Here is a 16588-nt window from a genome sequence, read left to right on the forward strand (position 1 = left end):
TCCGGATACCGTAGCGTAGCCTGAACATAGGGCTACAAGATGCATGTCTCGGTTGGGCCTCACCATGGCTTGTGGGTGTCCCAAAGAGGGTGTTAATTATGCTTGGTGAGATAGCAAACTAGTATCACTAGTAGAGGTATCTACAGCAACAGACAAGAAATCAGCAAAGCGTAGATTGTTCCATTGAACCTTCAAGTCTGGGAGGAGGGAATCTTGGACATTGCCAAAGCGCTCTTCTAGCGCTACCCATAGCTCTCTTGCATCCTTGATCGACATATACTCCAATCTGAGTGTCTTGTCCATATGGCATCGAATCAAGATAACTGCTTGAGCATGCTTTGTAAGTAGGTGTTCGCACGAACACACGATCCGGGTTAGGTGCCTGGATTATGGGCAATATTCCCTTTGAAGTGAGGTCGTTCTCAATATCGGTTACCCAACTGTGGTAATCTGAGCCTGTTGAGTCAAGCATGGGAAAGTCGAGTGTAGGTTCATTCGACATCCTGAAATAAGAAGAGAAGATATATTAGTTTCGGAGCTAAACTTCCACGAAAACTAAAATAATAAGATTTCCGAGCTATGCTACCTAGAAAACAATTTCCAAGAATCTCTTTTGGACTAGACCAAACAATAATGTTTTAATATGGTTACAATTTGATGCTTACGGATGCTCTTAGTCCGAGCATTATGAACACTATTAGTTCATACGAACACTCTTAGTTCATTAAGCGTGAATCCTCACAATTCTGCTTTATTAAATAATCGAACCCGTATTCGTATATTGAAAATATTGCAGAAAATAAAGGAATTTAAAAGACAAGAAAGCAGAAACTTTAATCTTTAAAACTTACTTGTTGAAATTCGGACCAGATTCTCTTCTGAATAGCTCCCACTTCAAATGGTGTACAGATCTCAAAACGACTCCAATAGAGCTGAAATTTGGAGGTCAGATAGAAGAGGAAGAGATGAACAACTTTGATGAAGGAAATATTTTGATCTGAGGTCCCGATCAAGACTTTTCAGGGCGTGCAATCAGGCTGATCTGTACAGGAACGAGCGTGCTGCTGTGCTGCAGTGGCAGCAGGCATGCGACGATGCTGCAGGGGTAGTAGGAGGCACACGAGTGCTCAAGGGCTGCAGGAGCAGCGCACAGTATGGCTTGCAAGGGCTAGGAGCTGGCGGTATTTTTTGGTGAAAGAAATTTCAGGTGTTAGGGTTTTTTTTTTTGCTAGGGCTTGGGTTAGAGTATCGTGTTGATAACGTGTTGTAGAGAATTAGATAATTGTATTGTATTCATCTCACCATGAGGTTTATATAGGGTTATATCATGTGTACAAAAGGAAATACATAATAGCTATACTACTCAATCGCACATTACAAGTATGTCAATCGCATGCATTACGAGTCTGTCAATCGCATACATTACGAGTCTGTCAATCGCATACATTAAGCAATACCTATTACATGAATAGTCATTATCATTTACAACAATTTTAGCTTTTTCATTAATAAAAATTTTCGTTAAGGGGACGGGCGGTGGGTTCCTAGAGTGTGGTAGGCCCCTCTCCTTTGGGATTAAGGGTGGGACTTGTTCCCTACATTGTGTACCTCCGAGGAACTAATATCATCTAATCCCATATCGGTTTTATAAACAAAAAAAAGAAAAAGAATAGTCTGTCTGTAATAAGCTCATCAACACTAAACGCTTCAGTATGGTTTGTGGGTGCAGTTTGATAGCTCCCATCAGCAGATATGGTTTGTGGCTTTCATTACTATTATTTTGAGTCTTAAAGATATTTTTCCAATACATTTTTGTCAGCTAAAGTTGCAAGGACCATGTTTCAGAAATATTCATTTTTTCAGTTTGATATCTAGAAAAACACATTTGATCTTTTGTCAAATAGTGCAACTTGTAAATATTCAATTAAGGATACAGAGTGACTTTTTGGCATTCTCCTTTGGATGGCCACCGAAGTATATCGTTTGGTGTTTACTTGTCGTCCTCATACACTACTGGAATTTTCTTATTTGTCCAGTCTAACATGCATTAAGCTTTACCATAGCACAGACCAAGATGGTAGCTACCAACAGAGATGAGGTTACAACCAATTATGACAGAAAACATGAACTAAAAGCTTTTGATGATACAAAGGAAGGTGTTAAAGGCCTTGTTGATGCTGGCATAACTGAAATTCCTCGAATTTTTTATCATCCACCTGAAGAATGCTCCATTGACAATACCTCTGATTCAGAAGAAGTCCGGTTTAGCATTCCGGTCATAGACCTCGAAGGCCTCTTCGATCGAACTAAACGAAAGGAGATTGTTGCAGCTGTTGGAGAAGCATCAGAGACTTGGGGATTCTTTCAAATTTCCAATCATGGAATACCTTTTGATGTGCTGGAGGAGATGAAGGACGGGGTACGTGGGTTTCATGAGCAGGATACTGAAGTGAAGAAACAGTTTTATACTCGTGATCACTCCAGTAGTCCATTCGTCTACAACAGCAACTTTGATCTGTATAGTGCACCGGCAACTAATTGGAGGGATAGTTTTTTGTGTTATATGGCTCCTACTCCTCCTAACACAGAAGACTTGCCAGAAGTATGCAGGTACGTGAAGAGTACTGTTGAACTCTTTTCTGTTTGTGCTATAATTGGTATGTTTATGAGTGTTTATTTAATTCAGATTCCATTGTGAATTAGATGGTACGATTATGTTTTGACATTTCCACTAGTGGGGAGTTCATACATTGATCAGCTTAAGGGTAGGTGTGTTGGACAACAGACCCGTAAGATAAGAACTTGTAAGCAGATTTATACAGATGGGTAGGCAGAGTCACATAACAAGCTAGTCTTTGCTAGTACTTGGCCTGTGTTAGAACTGGCTCAGTTGCTTATCTGATATCGGAGGGATTTTAGGGTAGAATGCCATGGACATGAAGAATCATATTTCGAGTAGGAGAGAGTGATCTCTTGGTTTCTTCTATGAATGAGTGAGCAACTTTACTATAGGCTAGCTACTGAGCTAGTCGGTTGGCTTGAATTGCAAAAACCCTGTGCCTAGCAATAGGTTGTATTGAAGAAATTACCATTATGCATAAAGAAACCTTCTATTTAACAAGTTTCAAGCCATTTACAATTGGATATACATTGATATACCAAAAGGAATTGGTCATTAGAAAAATATAATTGCAGACATGTAATAGTAATAAGCGTGTGTATACCCTACACACATATGATATACTATTGTTTTAGGAGAAACAAGATGGTATAAATGACTGCCTCATATGCTTTTCTGGGTTTCCAATATGCAGAGAAATCCTTGTTGAATACTCGAAGCAAGTAAAGTTGGGGAAGCTATTGTTTGAGTTGTTGTCTGAGGCTCTTGGGCTAAAACTAACTCACTTGAATGATATAGATTGCAGTGAGGGGATTCTGATTTTAGGCCATTACTATCCTGCTTGTCCACAACCAGAATTGACAATAGGCACAAGCAAGCATGCAGATAATAACTTCATCTCTGTCCTCCTGCAAGATAATATTGGTGGTCTTCAAGTCCTTCATCAGAACATCTGGATTGATGTACCCTATGTACCGGGTGCCTTAAGTCAAATAGGTCAAGATTGAGAGAATAAACTTTTCTGATATTCTATTACACCCATTCTGTGGTGTATATAAACGGATTACAATCGTACTACACCTATTGTGTACTACTGTACTACAACACATACAAGGTAAGTATTTACAACAATATATTCCCTTGTTGCCTATTCCTAATAGGTAACGATGACTCATACTAACACTCCCCCTCAAGTTGGCGCATATACATCAACCATGCCCAACTTGCTTAGTGAGTCATAAAACGCCTTTCTGGAAACTCCTTTGGTAAGTACATCTGCAAATTGCTCTTCAGTTGGAACAAAAGGAAAGCTAATGATTTTGGCATCTAGTTTCTCCTTTATAAAGTGACGATCAACCTCCACATGCTTAGTATGATCATGCTGTACTGGATTCTGTGATATGTCAATAGCTGCCTTGTTGTCACAATACAACTGCATGGAATTTTTGAGTATGAAACCTAGATCACGTAACAGATTTCTCAGCCACAACAATTCACACACTCCGTGAGCCATACCTCTATACTCCGCCTCAGCACTAGAACGTGCCACAACTTTCTGTTTCTTACTCTTCCATGTAACCAAATTACCTCCCACAAAGGTAAAGTAACCTGATGTCGACCTCCTGTCTGTGATATTTCCAGCCCAATCTGCATCTGTGAAGCCACAAACCTCAAGAATGTTGTTGTGTTTAGAAAATAGTACTCCCCTACCTGGAGCTGACTTCAAGTACTTCAGAATTTGCATAACAGCATCCATGTGACTCTCACTCGGATTATGCATGAACTGACTCACCACGCTCACTGCATACGCAACGTCAGGTCTGGTATGAGCCAGATAAATCAAGCGCCCAACTAACCTCTGATAGCGAGCTCGGTCAGTTGGTACCTGATCTGGATACTCAGCTAAACCATGGTTCTGCTCAATAGGAGTATCAATAGGTCTGCAATCTAATAAACCTGTCTCTGTCAACAAGTCAAGAACATACTTCCTCTGGCACAGATAGATTCCTTCTCTCCCCCTGGCTACCTCAATTCCTAAGAAGTACTTAAGCTCACCCAAGTCCTTCATCTCAAACTCAGAAGCTAGCTGTCTCTGCAGTCTATCCATCTCAACAGTGTCATTACCAGTGATTACCATATCATCCACATAGATAATTAGAGCTGTTACCTTCCCTTGTTGATGCTTGAGGAACAAGGTATGGTCTGAGTTGCTCTGCCTGTAACCAACCTTCCGCATGAACTGTGAAAATCTTCCAAACCAAGCACGAGGTGACTGTTTGAGACCATACAGAGACTTTCTCAATTTGCATACAAACTCACCAGGAGAAGCAACTACATACCCTGGTGGGAGGCTCATGTATACTTCCTCGGCTAACTCTCCATGCAGAAATGCATTCTTGACATCAAATTGTCGGAGTGGCCAGTTTAAATTAGCAGCGAACGAGAGCAGAACCCGAATAGTATTCATCTTGGCAACAGGAGCAAAAGTTTCATCATAGTCTATACCATATGTCTGAGTAAATCCCTTTGCTACAAGACGTGCTTTGTATCGATTCACTGATCCATCTGCATTATGCTTCACGGTAAACACCCAACGACAACCTACAGCCTTCTTGCCTTGTGGTGGAGGCACAAGTTGCCAAGTACTGTTCTTCTGCAACGCCTCCATCTCTTCATCCATAGCCTTCCTCCACTTTGGAACCCCCAATGCATCCTGCACTTTGTTAGGTACTGATACAGCAGATATTTGATTCACAAATGATGCATATGACTTAGACAACCTCCTAGTGGACATATAGTTGGCTACTGGATATGTTGATTTGGCAGTAAGAGTAGGTTCATATTTTTTGGCTGATTGACCTCGAGTGGTCCTATGTGGTAATTCATATTTCTCACCATCAGACTCACTACTACTAGTATCAGTGGATGGACATACCTCAAATGAATGATCTTCAGTACCAGGAAGCTGTGGGTCAGGGGTAGAAGCAATGACAGGAGGGGCAGTTGTGTCTTCAACCTCATTCTGAGTGATGGAAACTGGTGCTTCTGCTGCTGGAGGAGGCAAGCTAATAGTTTCAACCGGATCAGTCAAAATACCTCCTGGCTGTGTGCCTTCTCCTTCTCCCTCTGATTCCTCCCCCTCTCCATGATATAGCTCTTCAAAATATGAATTCTCCCCCTGAAGAGCTGTATCTGAAGAGGAGAAATAACTCATGTCTTCAAAGAAAGTAACATCCATAGTGACATAATACTTTCTGGTGGGTGGATGATAACACTTGTACCCCTTCTGATGACCGCCGTAGCCAACAAACACACACTTAAGGGCCCGAGCATCCAACTTAGACCTCTGATTTTTGGGTACATGGACAAAGGCAACACAACCAAAAACACGAGTTGGAAGATTGTGAAAAGATGGTAAGGAGACATGAGAGGCGAGAACCTCAAATGGAATTTTGCCCTGAAGGACACTAGATGGAAGACGATTGATAAGATGAGAGGAAGCATGTATAGCATCGCCCCAAAGATACTTAGGCATATGAGCACTAAAAAGAAGGGCACGAGCCATATCAAGTAAATGACGGTTTTTCCGTTCTGACACTCCATTCTGTTCTGGTGTTTGTGGACACGTGGTTTGGTGAACAATCCCATGGTTTTGAAAAAACTCTTGGAACACATGATTAACATACTCCCCCCATTGTCTGAACGAAGGACTTTAATGGTGCTATGATATTGTGTCTGAACAAGATTACGAAAGGTTTGAAAAGCAGGGAAGACTTCATCTTTGGTTTTAAGAAGAGCAACCCATGACAGTCTTGTACAATCATCAATAAACAACACAAAATATCGCATACCCGAGACAGTAGGCTCTCGAGAAGGTCCCCAAACATCAGAATGAATCAACTCAAAAGGAATAACACTTTTATTAGAAATACTAGGAGAATAAGTAGCACGATGACTCTTGGCCAAGACACATGTTTCACAATGTAAAACTGACTCATCCACACCAATAAACAGAGTAGGCATGGTTTTCTTCATAAGACTAAAAGATGGATGCCCTAAACGGCGATGCCACAACCAAATCTCACTTAGCTTATCAGAAGTCGAAGTCAAAGCGGCTCGGGACGGTGCTCCTGGTTTCTCTCCTGCGTATGTCTGATCCAGATGGAACAACCGGCCCCTCAGATACCCCCGACAAACTATCTCCCTGGTGAGAAGATCCTGAAAAATCACATACATAGGATAAAAGGTTACAGAGCATTTAGACTCAGTGTTCAATTGTGGGACAGATATCAAGTGATGAGATAAGTCAGGCACATATAACACATTATGAAGTTCTAAGGTAGGAGTAAGACGCACTGACCCTGACCGTAACACAGGAAAAGCCTCACCATTGGCATTGGTCACATAGGACACTGATGGGGAAGACAATTCAGTAAAATATGATTTATCATAAGTCATATGATCGGAGGCACCCGAATCAATAATCCATGTATCAGAACCAACAAAGTTAGAAATCTGTAAAGCCATACCAATTTTACCTCGACCAGCTATAGAGGCTGTAGGAGTAGCTCCACCTGCTGTATGATGATCTTGGCCAGCCACTCCATAGAAATCTGGTTCTTGGACCAAGTGAACCGTAGCTGCTTTCCCCTTAAGGCGATAACCTTGTTTTTTAGGTTTAAGATGTGGATTCAACTTCCAACAAGTCTCCCGAACATGCCCAAGATCGTTGCAATAAGAGCATTGAGGACGAGGACGGTTGGAGAAGCCTTGCGGGAAACCTTGCTGATGAAGTGGGGCTGAACTCTGTTGCTGAAGGAAAGGTGCAGGTGACTTGGCCTGAGTGGCTAGGCTAGATACTTCAACCTGTGCATGTTTGACACTTTCCTGCTGAGACTCATCCTTGCGGATGTATGTAAAAGTTGTGTTCAAACTAGGAGGGTCTGTCATTCTGAGCAATTCTCCCTTGGCACTGCTATGCTTCTCATCAAGCCCTCTCAGGAAGACATGAACCCTTTCTAGCTCCTTCTCCTTCTGGTACCACACAAGATCTTCCTGATTCTTGATCTTGCAGGGACGCTTCTGATCAATTTCAGCCCATACATTCTTCAGCTTGGTGAAAAAACACTGACACTGGTTGCCCATTCTGTTGCATTCCTGCAGCTTTGCACATGAGTTCATGAACCTGTATAAAATCAGACTCATTTGTATAGAGATCTCCTAACGTCTTCCATATTGCCTCAGCAGTGGCACATTCCTCTACCATCTGTAGCACATCATCAGTCATGGCTCTAAATAAAATAGACATTACTAACCCATCATCATCTTCCCACTTAGCATAGGCTTCTATGTCATCTTCACTAGGAACCTTGATTGTTCCTGTCACATGTCCCATCTTGTGTATCCCGCGAAGATAAACGGACATAATCTTCTTCCATGTTCGGAAATTGGTACCAGTGAGCTTGGTACCACCAAAAGAACCACCCTCTAGGCTCTTAACAGAGACCTCAACATTCTGAACCTCAGTGGTCTTAGAACCCTGACCTTCACTTTGATCACCACCCATCACAACAATACAGTAACAAAGAACACAGAGTATGCAGCGGAAAAAAAACGAAAAAAAGGGTATTCCAACAATTGCAGCGATATATATGATTTTTTTTTTTTTTTTTTTTGAAAATTATTGGGTGACTGAGTTGGTCGAGTTGACCGAGTTACCGGGTGGATTGGGTGACCGGGTTGATTGGGTGACCGAGGTACCGAGTTGCTGGTCTGACCGAGAGGAGACGGACGACTGGAAGCGGGCGACGCAGGACTGGGTCGAAGTCACTATCGTGGACGTCGACCGAAGAGATTCGGCGATCTGAGGCGAGCTTCGGCGATCTGCGGCGAGCTGCGATCTTCGGTGATCTGAGACGAGCTGGAGGCGTTGCAGATCGATCTGATGTCAGACGAAGGCGGTCTGGGACGGAAGACGAGGCCGGTCTGGACTGAAGGTCAGGGAGAAGGGCGCCGGTGATCTAAGACGGACCGGAGCGATCTGTCTTTTGCTGAAGATGAGGCCGAGCGAGCGAACGACTGAAGAGACTGAAGAGGACGTCGAAAGACGTCGTTTCAAGGCTCCAAAGAATTGGCTTTTAACCCAATTGTTTTTCCTCAGATTGGGAAAAAGCTGAAAGAAAGAGACAAAGTCCTTTTCGGATCTTTGCTCTGATACCAAGTCAAATAGGACAAGATTGAGAGAATAAACTTTTCTGATATTCTATTACACCCATTCTGTGGTGTATATAAACGGATTACAATCGTACTACACCTATTGTGTACTACTGTACTACAACACATACAAGGTAAGTATTTACAACAATATATTCCCTTGTTGCCTATTCCTAATAGGTAACGATGACTCACACTAACACCTTAGTGGTTAACCTTGGAGATCTTATACAGGCGAGTTTAAGCATCATTGTTTCTATCTTACTAAATAACACAATTGATTTTTTATTTATTTAACGGAAAAGAATTACTATCTTGATCCCCATAGTTTGAGTAATTTTTCACTTTTATCTCTGTTAATTCAATATCATCAGTCTTATTTTTAGAGTTAAATTAATAGTCGCACCTGCAGCCAATCTTAATTGTGACCATTAATATACTATAATGATACTACAGAGAAACTCGAAATGGTCGAGTACACAACGAACAAAATTTCTAAGTTGCAATTAGTAAAAAAAGAAGAAAAGGAGAATGCTGTTATATTATGATTGCACAGACCACACAGGTCTATTTTATGCTAAAGGCGTGTATAGGATCTTATGTTTACTGTTTAGTATATGTTTCATTCTCGATTCAATCTAGCTAGTTTTCTGTTTTGGAATTTCATGTTGAATAGAATTCTTTTGAAGTTGCAGCTTCTATCAAATGACAGATTCAAGAGTGTAGAGCACAGGGTACTGGCAAACCGTAAAGGTCCAAGAATATCAGTTGCAAGCTTTTTCAGCACAGGAATGCTGCCATTGACCAAGCTCTATGGACCCATCAAGGAGTTATTATCAGAAGATAATCCTCCAAAGTACAGGGAGACAACTGTGAGGGACTTTAATGTCTACTACAAAGAAAAAGGCCTTGATGGGAAGTCTGCCTTGTCTCATTTTAAGCTTTGAACTTGGAGAGGAGGAACCCTGCCAAGAACACTAGGTGTGCCACTAAATTATACACTTATAGCAGTACTCATACATCGGGTGCTTTGACTGTAATAGTTATAAGTAATGTACTTGTTTTTTTTTTTTGTTACAATAAGTGGTGTACTTGTTACTAATGTGTTTGGCTATGATTTCCCTTTCCTCAAACTCATGTGCAAATGACATGCATTGTAAAGAAGACATTGAAGAGCTTGTTGAGATGACCGGATTATTTAGAGTAATATGCTGAAGATCGAGTTTCTGTTGGAGTGTTTGGCTACTATGATCTCTATTTGGAGTAATAACTTTTTATATATCTGTTTGTATATATTGCAGCTAATAATCACTGTAACTCTATGTTGTTATTTATAAGTACCATGTTCAGAATCAATGGCCAACTACCACTTGATCAGTTGATCAACTAATTAGGGTCAAAGACTGGCTTTTCGGCAATAATAGGTTTGGTCACCACAGAAATTAATACTATGGTGTCAACTTGCAATTTCTCTGCAACTTCAGTCATTTTAAAATGATATTCTCAGCTCACATCAAACACTATCAGGTTTGAATCATGACTTTGCCTCAGACCAAGATGGTAGCTACCAACAGAAATGTGGTTCCAACAAACTATGACAGAACAAGTGAACTAGAAACTTTTGATGACACAAAGGAAGGTGTTACAGGCCTTGTTGATGCTGGCATAACTGAGATCCCTCGAATTTTTTATCATCCACCTGATGACTCCTCCATTAACAATACCTCTGATTCAGAGGAAGCTCAGTTTACCATTCCAGTCATAAACCTCTAAGGTCACCTAGATCCAACTAAACAAAAGGAGATTGTTGCAGAAGATGGAATAGCATCAGAGACTTGGGGCTTCTTTCTTACTCTTCCATTACTATCATGCTTGTCCACAACCAGAGTTAACAATAGGCACAAGCAAGCATGCAGATAATTCCTTCATGACTGTCATTCTGCAAGATAATGTTGGTGGTATTCAAGTCCTTCACCAGAACAAATGGATTGATGTACCCCATGTACCGGGTGCTTTAGCGGTTAACATTGGAGATCTGGTACAGGCAAGCTTTAGCTTTTATCTATCTAAATAACACAATCGAGTTGAAATGGTGAAGTCAAGTTAAACAATGAACATATTTCTGAGTTGCAATAATTAAGAAAGAAAATACTGTTATACTATGATTTCACAGATCATGTATGTCTATTCTAGTTGGCTGGTCTAGGATGTTATGTTTAGAATATGTCTCAGTACTTACTTCAGTCTAGTTTCCTGTTGGGATTTTCATGTTGATTGAATAGAGATCTTTTGAGGTTGCAGCTTATATCAAATGATAGATTCAAGAGTGTAGAGCACAGGGTACTGGCAAACCAGAGAGGTCCTAGGGTATCAGTTGCAAGCTTTTTCAGCACAGGAATGCTGCCATCGACAAATCTCTAAAGACCAATCAAGAAGTTATTATCAGAAGACAATCCTCCAAAGTACAGGGCGACTACTGTTAGGGACTATGTTGCCTACTTTAATGAGAAAGGCCTTGATGGTACCTCTGCTTTGTCTCATTTTAAGCTTTGAACTTGGAGGAGGATCTTAATTGCCTTGCCATGAACACTAGGTGTGCTACTAAATTATACACTTACAGCAGTACTCTTTAGGCATACATTATTTGCTTTAATTGTAATAGTTATGAGTGATATACTTGTTAATGTGCAAATGACATTCGAAAAAAGATAATGAAGAGCTTGTTGAGATGACCAGGTTATTTAGAATAATATGATGAAGAGCTTCTGTGGAAATGAGGTTCCAACAAAGTATCACAGAACAAATGAACTAAAAGCTTTTAATGACACAAAGGAAGGTGTTAAAGGCCTTTTCGATGCTGGCATTAGCGAGATTCCTCGAATTTTTTGTCATCCACATGATGAGTACTCCATTAAACAATACCTCTTATTCAGAGGAAGCCTGGTTTACCAATACAGTCATAGACCTCAAAGTTCTCCTAGATCCAACTAAGCGAAAGGAGAATGTTGCACATGTTGGAGAAACATCAGAGACTTGTGGTCGACATACGAGTTCTTCTGCAGGCAAATATTAGCATCTTGTTCTTTATCTTTTCTAGGTTATAGATTGAACTGTTTCTTCAATTAGATAGAAACTACATTGTTTAAATGTTTGACATTTTAAGCTATTCACTTGCCTATTAGTCTCTCTAGAATGTTGAGTGCTTTAAACTTTTAATTAAGTTGATTTTCCTAGTCTGTTTACTATACTGGCGCCATGGATAGAATTCTTTTGGGGTTTTTCAGCTTATATAAAATGATAGATTCAAAAGTGTAGAACACAGGGTATAGGCAAACCAAGAGTATCGGTTGTGAGCTTTTTTCAGCACAGGAATGCTGCCATCTACAAAGCTTTACGGATTGATCAAGCAATTATTGTCAGTAGACAATGCTCCAAGGTACAAGGAGACTACTGTGAGGGACTACTTTGTGTACAGCAGCCAGAAAGGCCTCGATGTCAATGGTCTGTAGCGTGTGTTACTATTATTTTGAGTTTTAAATATATTTTCCCACTACATTTTAAGGTTTAGGGTGGAAGCATGCTAGGCTGCAAGTGGGGCGGATGCTGCAGGGATCCCCCTGGTAGTAGGAGGTCTCTAGTTCGAACCCCAGCTTGTGAAAAACATCACTTGGGGAGGGGCCATACCCAAGTTGCTCTCGGCCCTGGAGTGGTAGCTCAATCGTCCACCATTTAAAAAAATTTCACTAAAGGTTGCAAGGACTGTGTTTTAGAAATATTGATTTTTTCAGCTTCATATGTAGAAAAACACATTTGAACTTTTGTCAAATAGTGCAACTTGTAGATATCCAATTAAGGATACAGTGACTTTTTGCCATTCTCCTTTGTGTGGCCACAGAAGTATATCGCTTAGTGTTTACTTGCAGTCCTCAAACACTTTTGGTATTAATCTTATTTGTCAAGCCTAAGATGCATGCATTAAGCTTTACCATAGCACAGACCAAGATGGTAGCTACCAACAGAACCGAGGTTCCAACCAACTATGACAGAAAAAGTGAACTGAAAGCTTTTGATGACACAAAGGAAGGTGTTAAAGGCCTTGTTGATGCTGGAGTAACTGAGATTCCTCGAATTTTTCATCATCCACCAGATGAGTACTCCATCCATGATTTCAGTGATCCAGAAGAAACCCAATATAGCATTCCAGTCATTGATATTGAAGGCCTTTCCGATTCAACTAAACAAAAGGAGATTGTTGCAAAAGTTGGAGAGGCATCAGAGACCTGGGGCTTCTTTCAGATAGTCAACCATGGAATACCTGTTGATGTTCTTGAAGAGATAAAAAATGGGGTCCGTCGGTTTTTTGAGCAGGACTCTGAGGTGAAGAAACAGCTTTATGGTCGCGATCACTTCAGGAATCCTGTGCTCTATAATAGCAACTTTGATCTGTATAGTGCACCGGCGACTAATTGGAGAGATACTTTTTCATGTTACATGGATCCAACTCCTACTAAGCGAGAAGACTTGCCAGACGTATGCAGGTATGTGACAAGGAAGCTCTTCATATATATTTTATCCTGTAATTAGTAACTTTATGGCAGTAGTGTTTTCCTATATTTTATACTACAACTGTTTTTGATTTTCTGTCAAGAACAACCATAGGAATCAAGAACATATGTTTTCATGCGCTTTTGTGTTTCCATCTTGTAGAGACGTACTTGTTGAGTACTCGAACCAAGTAATGAAGTTGGGGAAGCTATTGTTCGACTTGTTGTCTGAAGCTCTTGGATTGAAGCCGAGTCACTTGAATGACATAGATTGTACTGAGGGGCATCTGTTAGCAGGCCATTACTATCCCCCTTGTCCACAGCCAGAACTAACTCTAGGCGCAACCAAACATGCTGATAATGCCTTTCTTACTGTTCTTCTGCAAGACCATATTGGTGGTCTTCAAGTCCTTCACCAGAACAAGTGGTTTGATGTACCGCCCGTGCACGGTGCTCTTGTGGTTAATATTGGAGATCTTCTGCAGGCAAGAGTATATAAGGATTATTCTTCTTAATCTTTTTCAAGCTATAGATGGAACTTTTTATAGAGAAATGTTTGATCATGTTGTTTCAATTCTGCCAACTGTAATCAGCTAACGGTTTCATTAAGGCCAGATTGATTTGGATTTTCGTCAAATGGCATGCACGCGAAAGGCTTTTTCGGTCTTGGATACCCTAGTGCTGTGGTTCCCAGAATTGATTTGGCAAAAATCCTGATTTGACCTTAATTAATTGCAACTGTTAAGTAATTACAGGAATCCATATGATAAATTTGTAAACTACAGACCCAAAGAATAGAAAGATACCTCAAACTACATTGACTAAATATAGGCCATAACTTGGAAAAGTACCTTATGATTCCACATGTATATGTACATTCTTAGTTATTGCCTATTAGCTACGCTATGAGTATATCTAGCATGCGCTTGTTGATGCTTTTCAAATTCTTAATTTGATTCAGTTACCTATTTTCTGTTTACTATACTGAATACAATTCTTTTGGTGGTTTCAGCTTATATCTAATGACAGATTCAAGAGTGTAGAACACAGGGTGCTGGCAAACCTTAGAGGTCCACGAGTATCGGTTGCAAGCTTTTTTTGCACAGGATTGCTGCCATTAACAAAACTCTATGGACCCATCAAGGAGTTGCTATCAGCAGACAATCCTCCGAAGTACAGGGAGACTACTGTTAGGGACTATTTTGCCTACTTCAATCAAAAAGGCCTCGATGGTACCTCTGCCTTGTCTCATTTTGAGCTTTGAACTTGGAAACAAACAAGCATCACCGCAGTGAAATCCATTCTGTGTTTGGCGAACATTTCTTTTGTGTTGAAAATGCAACGAAACTTTCAAGCACCAATAAGCTGTAGTTATTTGTCCAACAAAATGTAAACTCAGCTGCTATTGTTAGTTTGGTTTGTTTCTAGAAAGATTCAACAACAGCTACAGAAGGCAACAAATTCATTAGCAAAATTGAGATAACAAAAACAGTTTGGCTTGATCTATAATTCTTTTGATTACAACTTGTCTGAAACTACAGAAAGACAACAAACACCTTACAATTGGTTTCGGACAGAATAGTTCTCCTTGATCTATAATTCTCCTAAATGCAACTTATATAGAACCAAACCACATGCAGCAGCAAGATTTGGTAATCCGGTGGTCCAATTTCTACACCATTGGAGATTTTCTACAGACAAGTATAATATAATTCACTAGTGGTTAACATTATTCTTCATCAGAACAATTGTTTTTTTATCTTTATAAATAAAACAATTGAGGTAATTTGGTTCTCGTTGTTTGAGTAGTACTTTTTCACTTCTCTCTTTCTACATGGATGTTTTGTCAATTAAGTTGGCGGATATGTTGATATGGTCTTAATTTTACTGTTGATACAGTGTACGGAGATGATTGAAATGGTGAACAAAATTTGTAAGTCGGCAAAAAGAGAGAGAAAGAAAAGGGAATACTGTTACATATGATTGTACAGAGCACTCGCTGCCTTCTGCTCGCTGCACACTGCAGCCCTTCGCCCAGCGTCCCCACCTGCTGCCTGCTGCACACCTGTGAACCAGTCCACGCCCACGCACCAGCCTGCACAACGATCCAATCCGCAGCAGAAAAGAAGAAAACGCACCCACGCCCAAGCAGCAGAAAAGAACAGAGGAAAGAAAGAAAGAAGAAGAAGACCGAAGGGAAAAAAGAAGAAGAAAAAAAAACAGAGAGGGGACCCAGCCCAAGAAAAAAAAAAAAAAAGGAAAGGGGACCCAGCCGGCCCAGAAAAAAAAAAGAGAAAGAAGTAAAACAGAGAGGAAAGCCCAAAGAACAGATGGTCCAGAAAGGAAAAAAAAAACACGCCTGCTCCAACACGCGCGTCCTCAAGCCAAGAACCATCACGTAAGTTTTTGTGAATTAAAGTTGTTGCTTTCATGTATTTTAAATTCCTTTTATTTTCTGCAAATATTGGAATATATGTTGTCAAATGATTTTGATATTTAACAAAGCGGAATTGTGGGGATTCACGCTTAACGAACTAAGAGTATTCGTATGAACTAAGAGTGTTCTTTTCTTTTCTTGTATTTGGAGAAGTTTAGGCCTTATGTCCCCTTCTCCCTATAATTTGTACTCTCTTTTTATCAATAGTAATTTTCTTATGGAGCTTACTATTTGTATTCTCATTGTGATGATTTCTACAACTTATGAATGAACGAACTGATGTCTATATATATATATATATATATATATATATATATATATAAACAAATCACTTTTAGACTCAAAATTGATGTAAAAGAATGATAAACAAATCACTTGGAAAAACAAAACTGATGTTACAGAAAGACAGAGACATCGATTCTATGTAAGACGCATATGTCAAATATGGATAAAGAAATCGAAAGCTTGACGGAAGTGATGTCATAATAAGAAAAGAAATCAATTTTTTACAAATTAACTGATGTCTAGACCTCATTTTATACATCGAAATCTAGTAAGAAACCGATCTGTATAATTATCTTAGACATCGCTAAAAACCGATGTCTGGATTTTCCGGATCTTTCTCATCACCCACTAAGACATCGGTCGGAAATGTTTTTCTCATCGGTTTTTGGCCGATGTCTGAGGGCATAATTCTAGTAGTGATTCCATTCTCCTACAACAAGTAAAATGATTTCCTACTATTGGAGCAATAAGTTGTTATAGTAAACAACT

The 16588-nt window shown here is 40.0% G+C and overlaps 2 protein-coding genes and 1 pseudogene across 2 annotated transcripts; all 3 read left to right on the forward strand.

Annotated features, from left to right (window-relative positions):
• The first annotated feature begins 1998 nt into the window (after positions 1-1998).
• LOC112196739 (1-aminocyclopropane-1-carboxylate oxidase homolog 1) lies at positions 1999-10067 on the forward strand. The gene is made up of 4 exons (XM_024337155.2): positions 1999-2610; positions 3315-3607; positions 9042-9067; positions 9529-10067. The coding sequence occupies exons 1-4, from the start codon at positions 2075-2077 to the stop codon at positions 9778-9780; spliced, it is 1107 nt and encodes a 368-aa protein (XP_024192923.1). The 5' UTR covers positions 1999-2074; the 3' UTR covers positions 9781-10067.
• Positions 10068-10390: 323 nt separating this feature from the next.
• On the forward strand, positions 10391-11568 carry LOC112198718 (annotated as a pseudogene).
• A 1169-nt stretch (positions 11569-12737) lies between these two features.
• LOC112196737 (1-aminocyclopropane-1-carboxylate oxidase homolog 1) lies at positions 12738-14788 on the forward strand. The gene is made up of 3 exons (XM_024337153.2): positions 12738-13371; positions 13541-13862; positions 14390-14788. The coding sequence occupies exons 1-3, from the start codon at positions 12800-12802 to the stop codon at positions 14639-14641; spliced, it is 1146 nt and encodes a 381-aa protein (XP_024192921.1). The 5' UTR covers positions 12738-12799; the 3' UTR covers positions 14642-14788.
• The last annotated feature ends 1800 nt before the right edge of the window (positions 14789-16588 follow it).

The sequence above is a fragment of the Rosa chinensis genome, chromosome 4 (genome assembly GCF_002994745.2).
Source record: "Rosa chinensis cultivar Old Blush chromosome 4, RchiOBHm-V2, whole genome shotgun sequence".
Lineage (NCBI taxonomy): Eukaryota > Viridiplantae > Streptophyta > Magnoliopsida > Rosales > Rosaceae > Rosa > Rosa chinensis.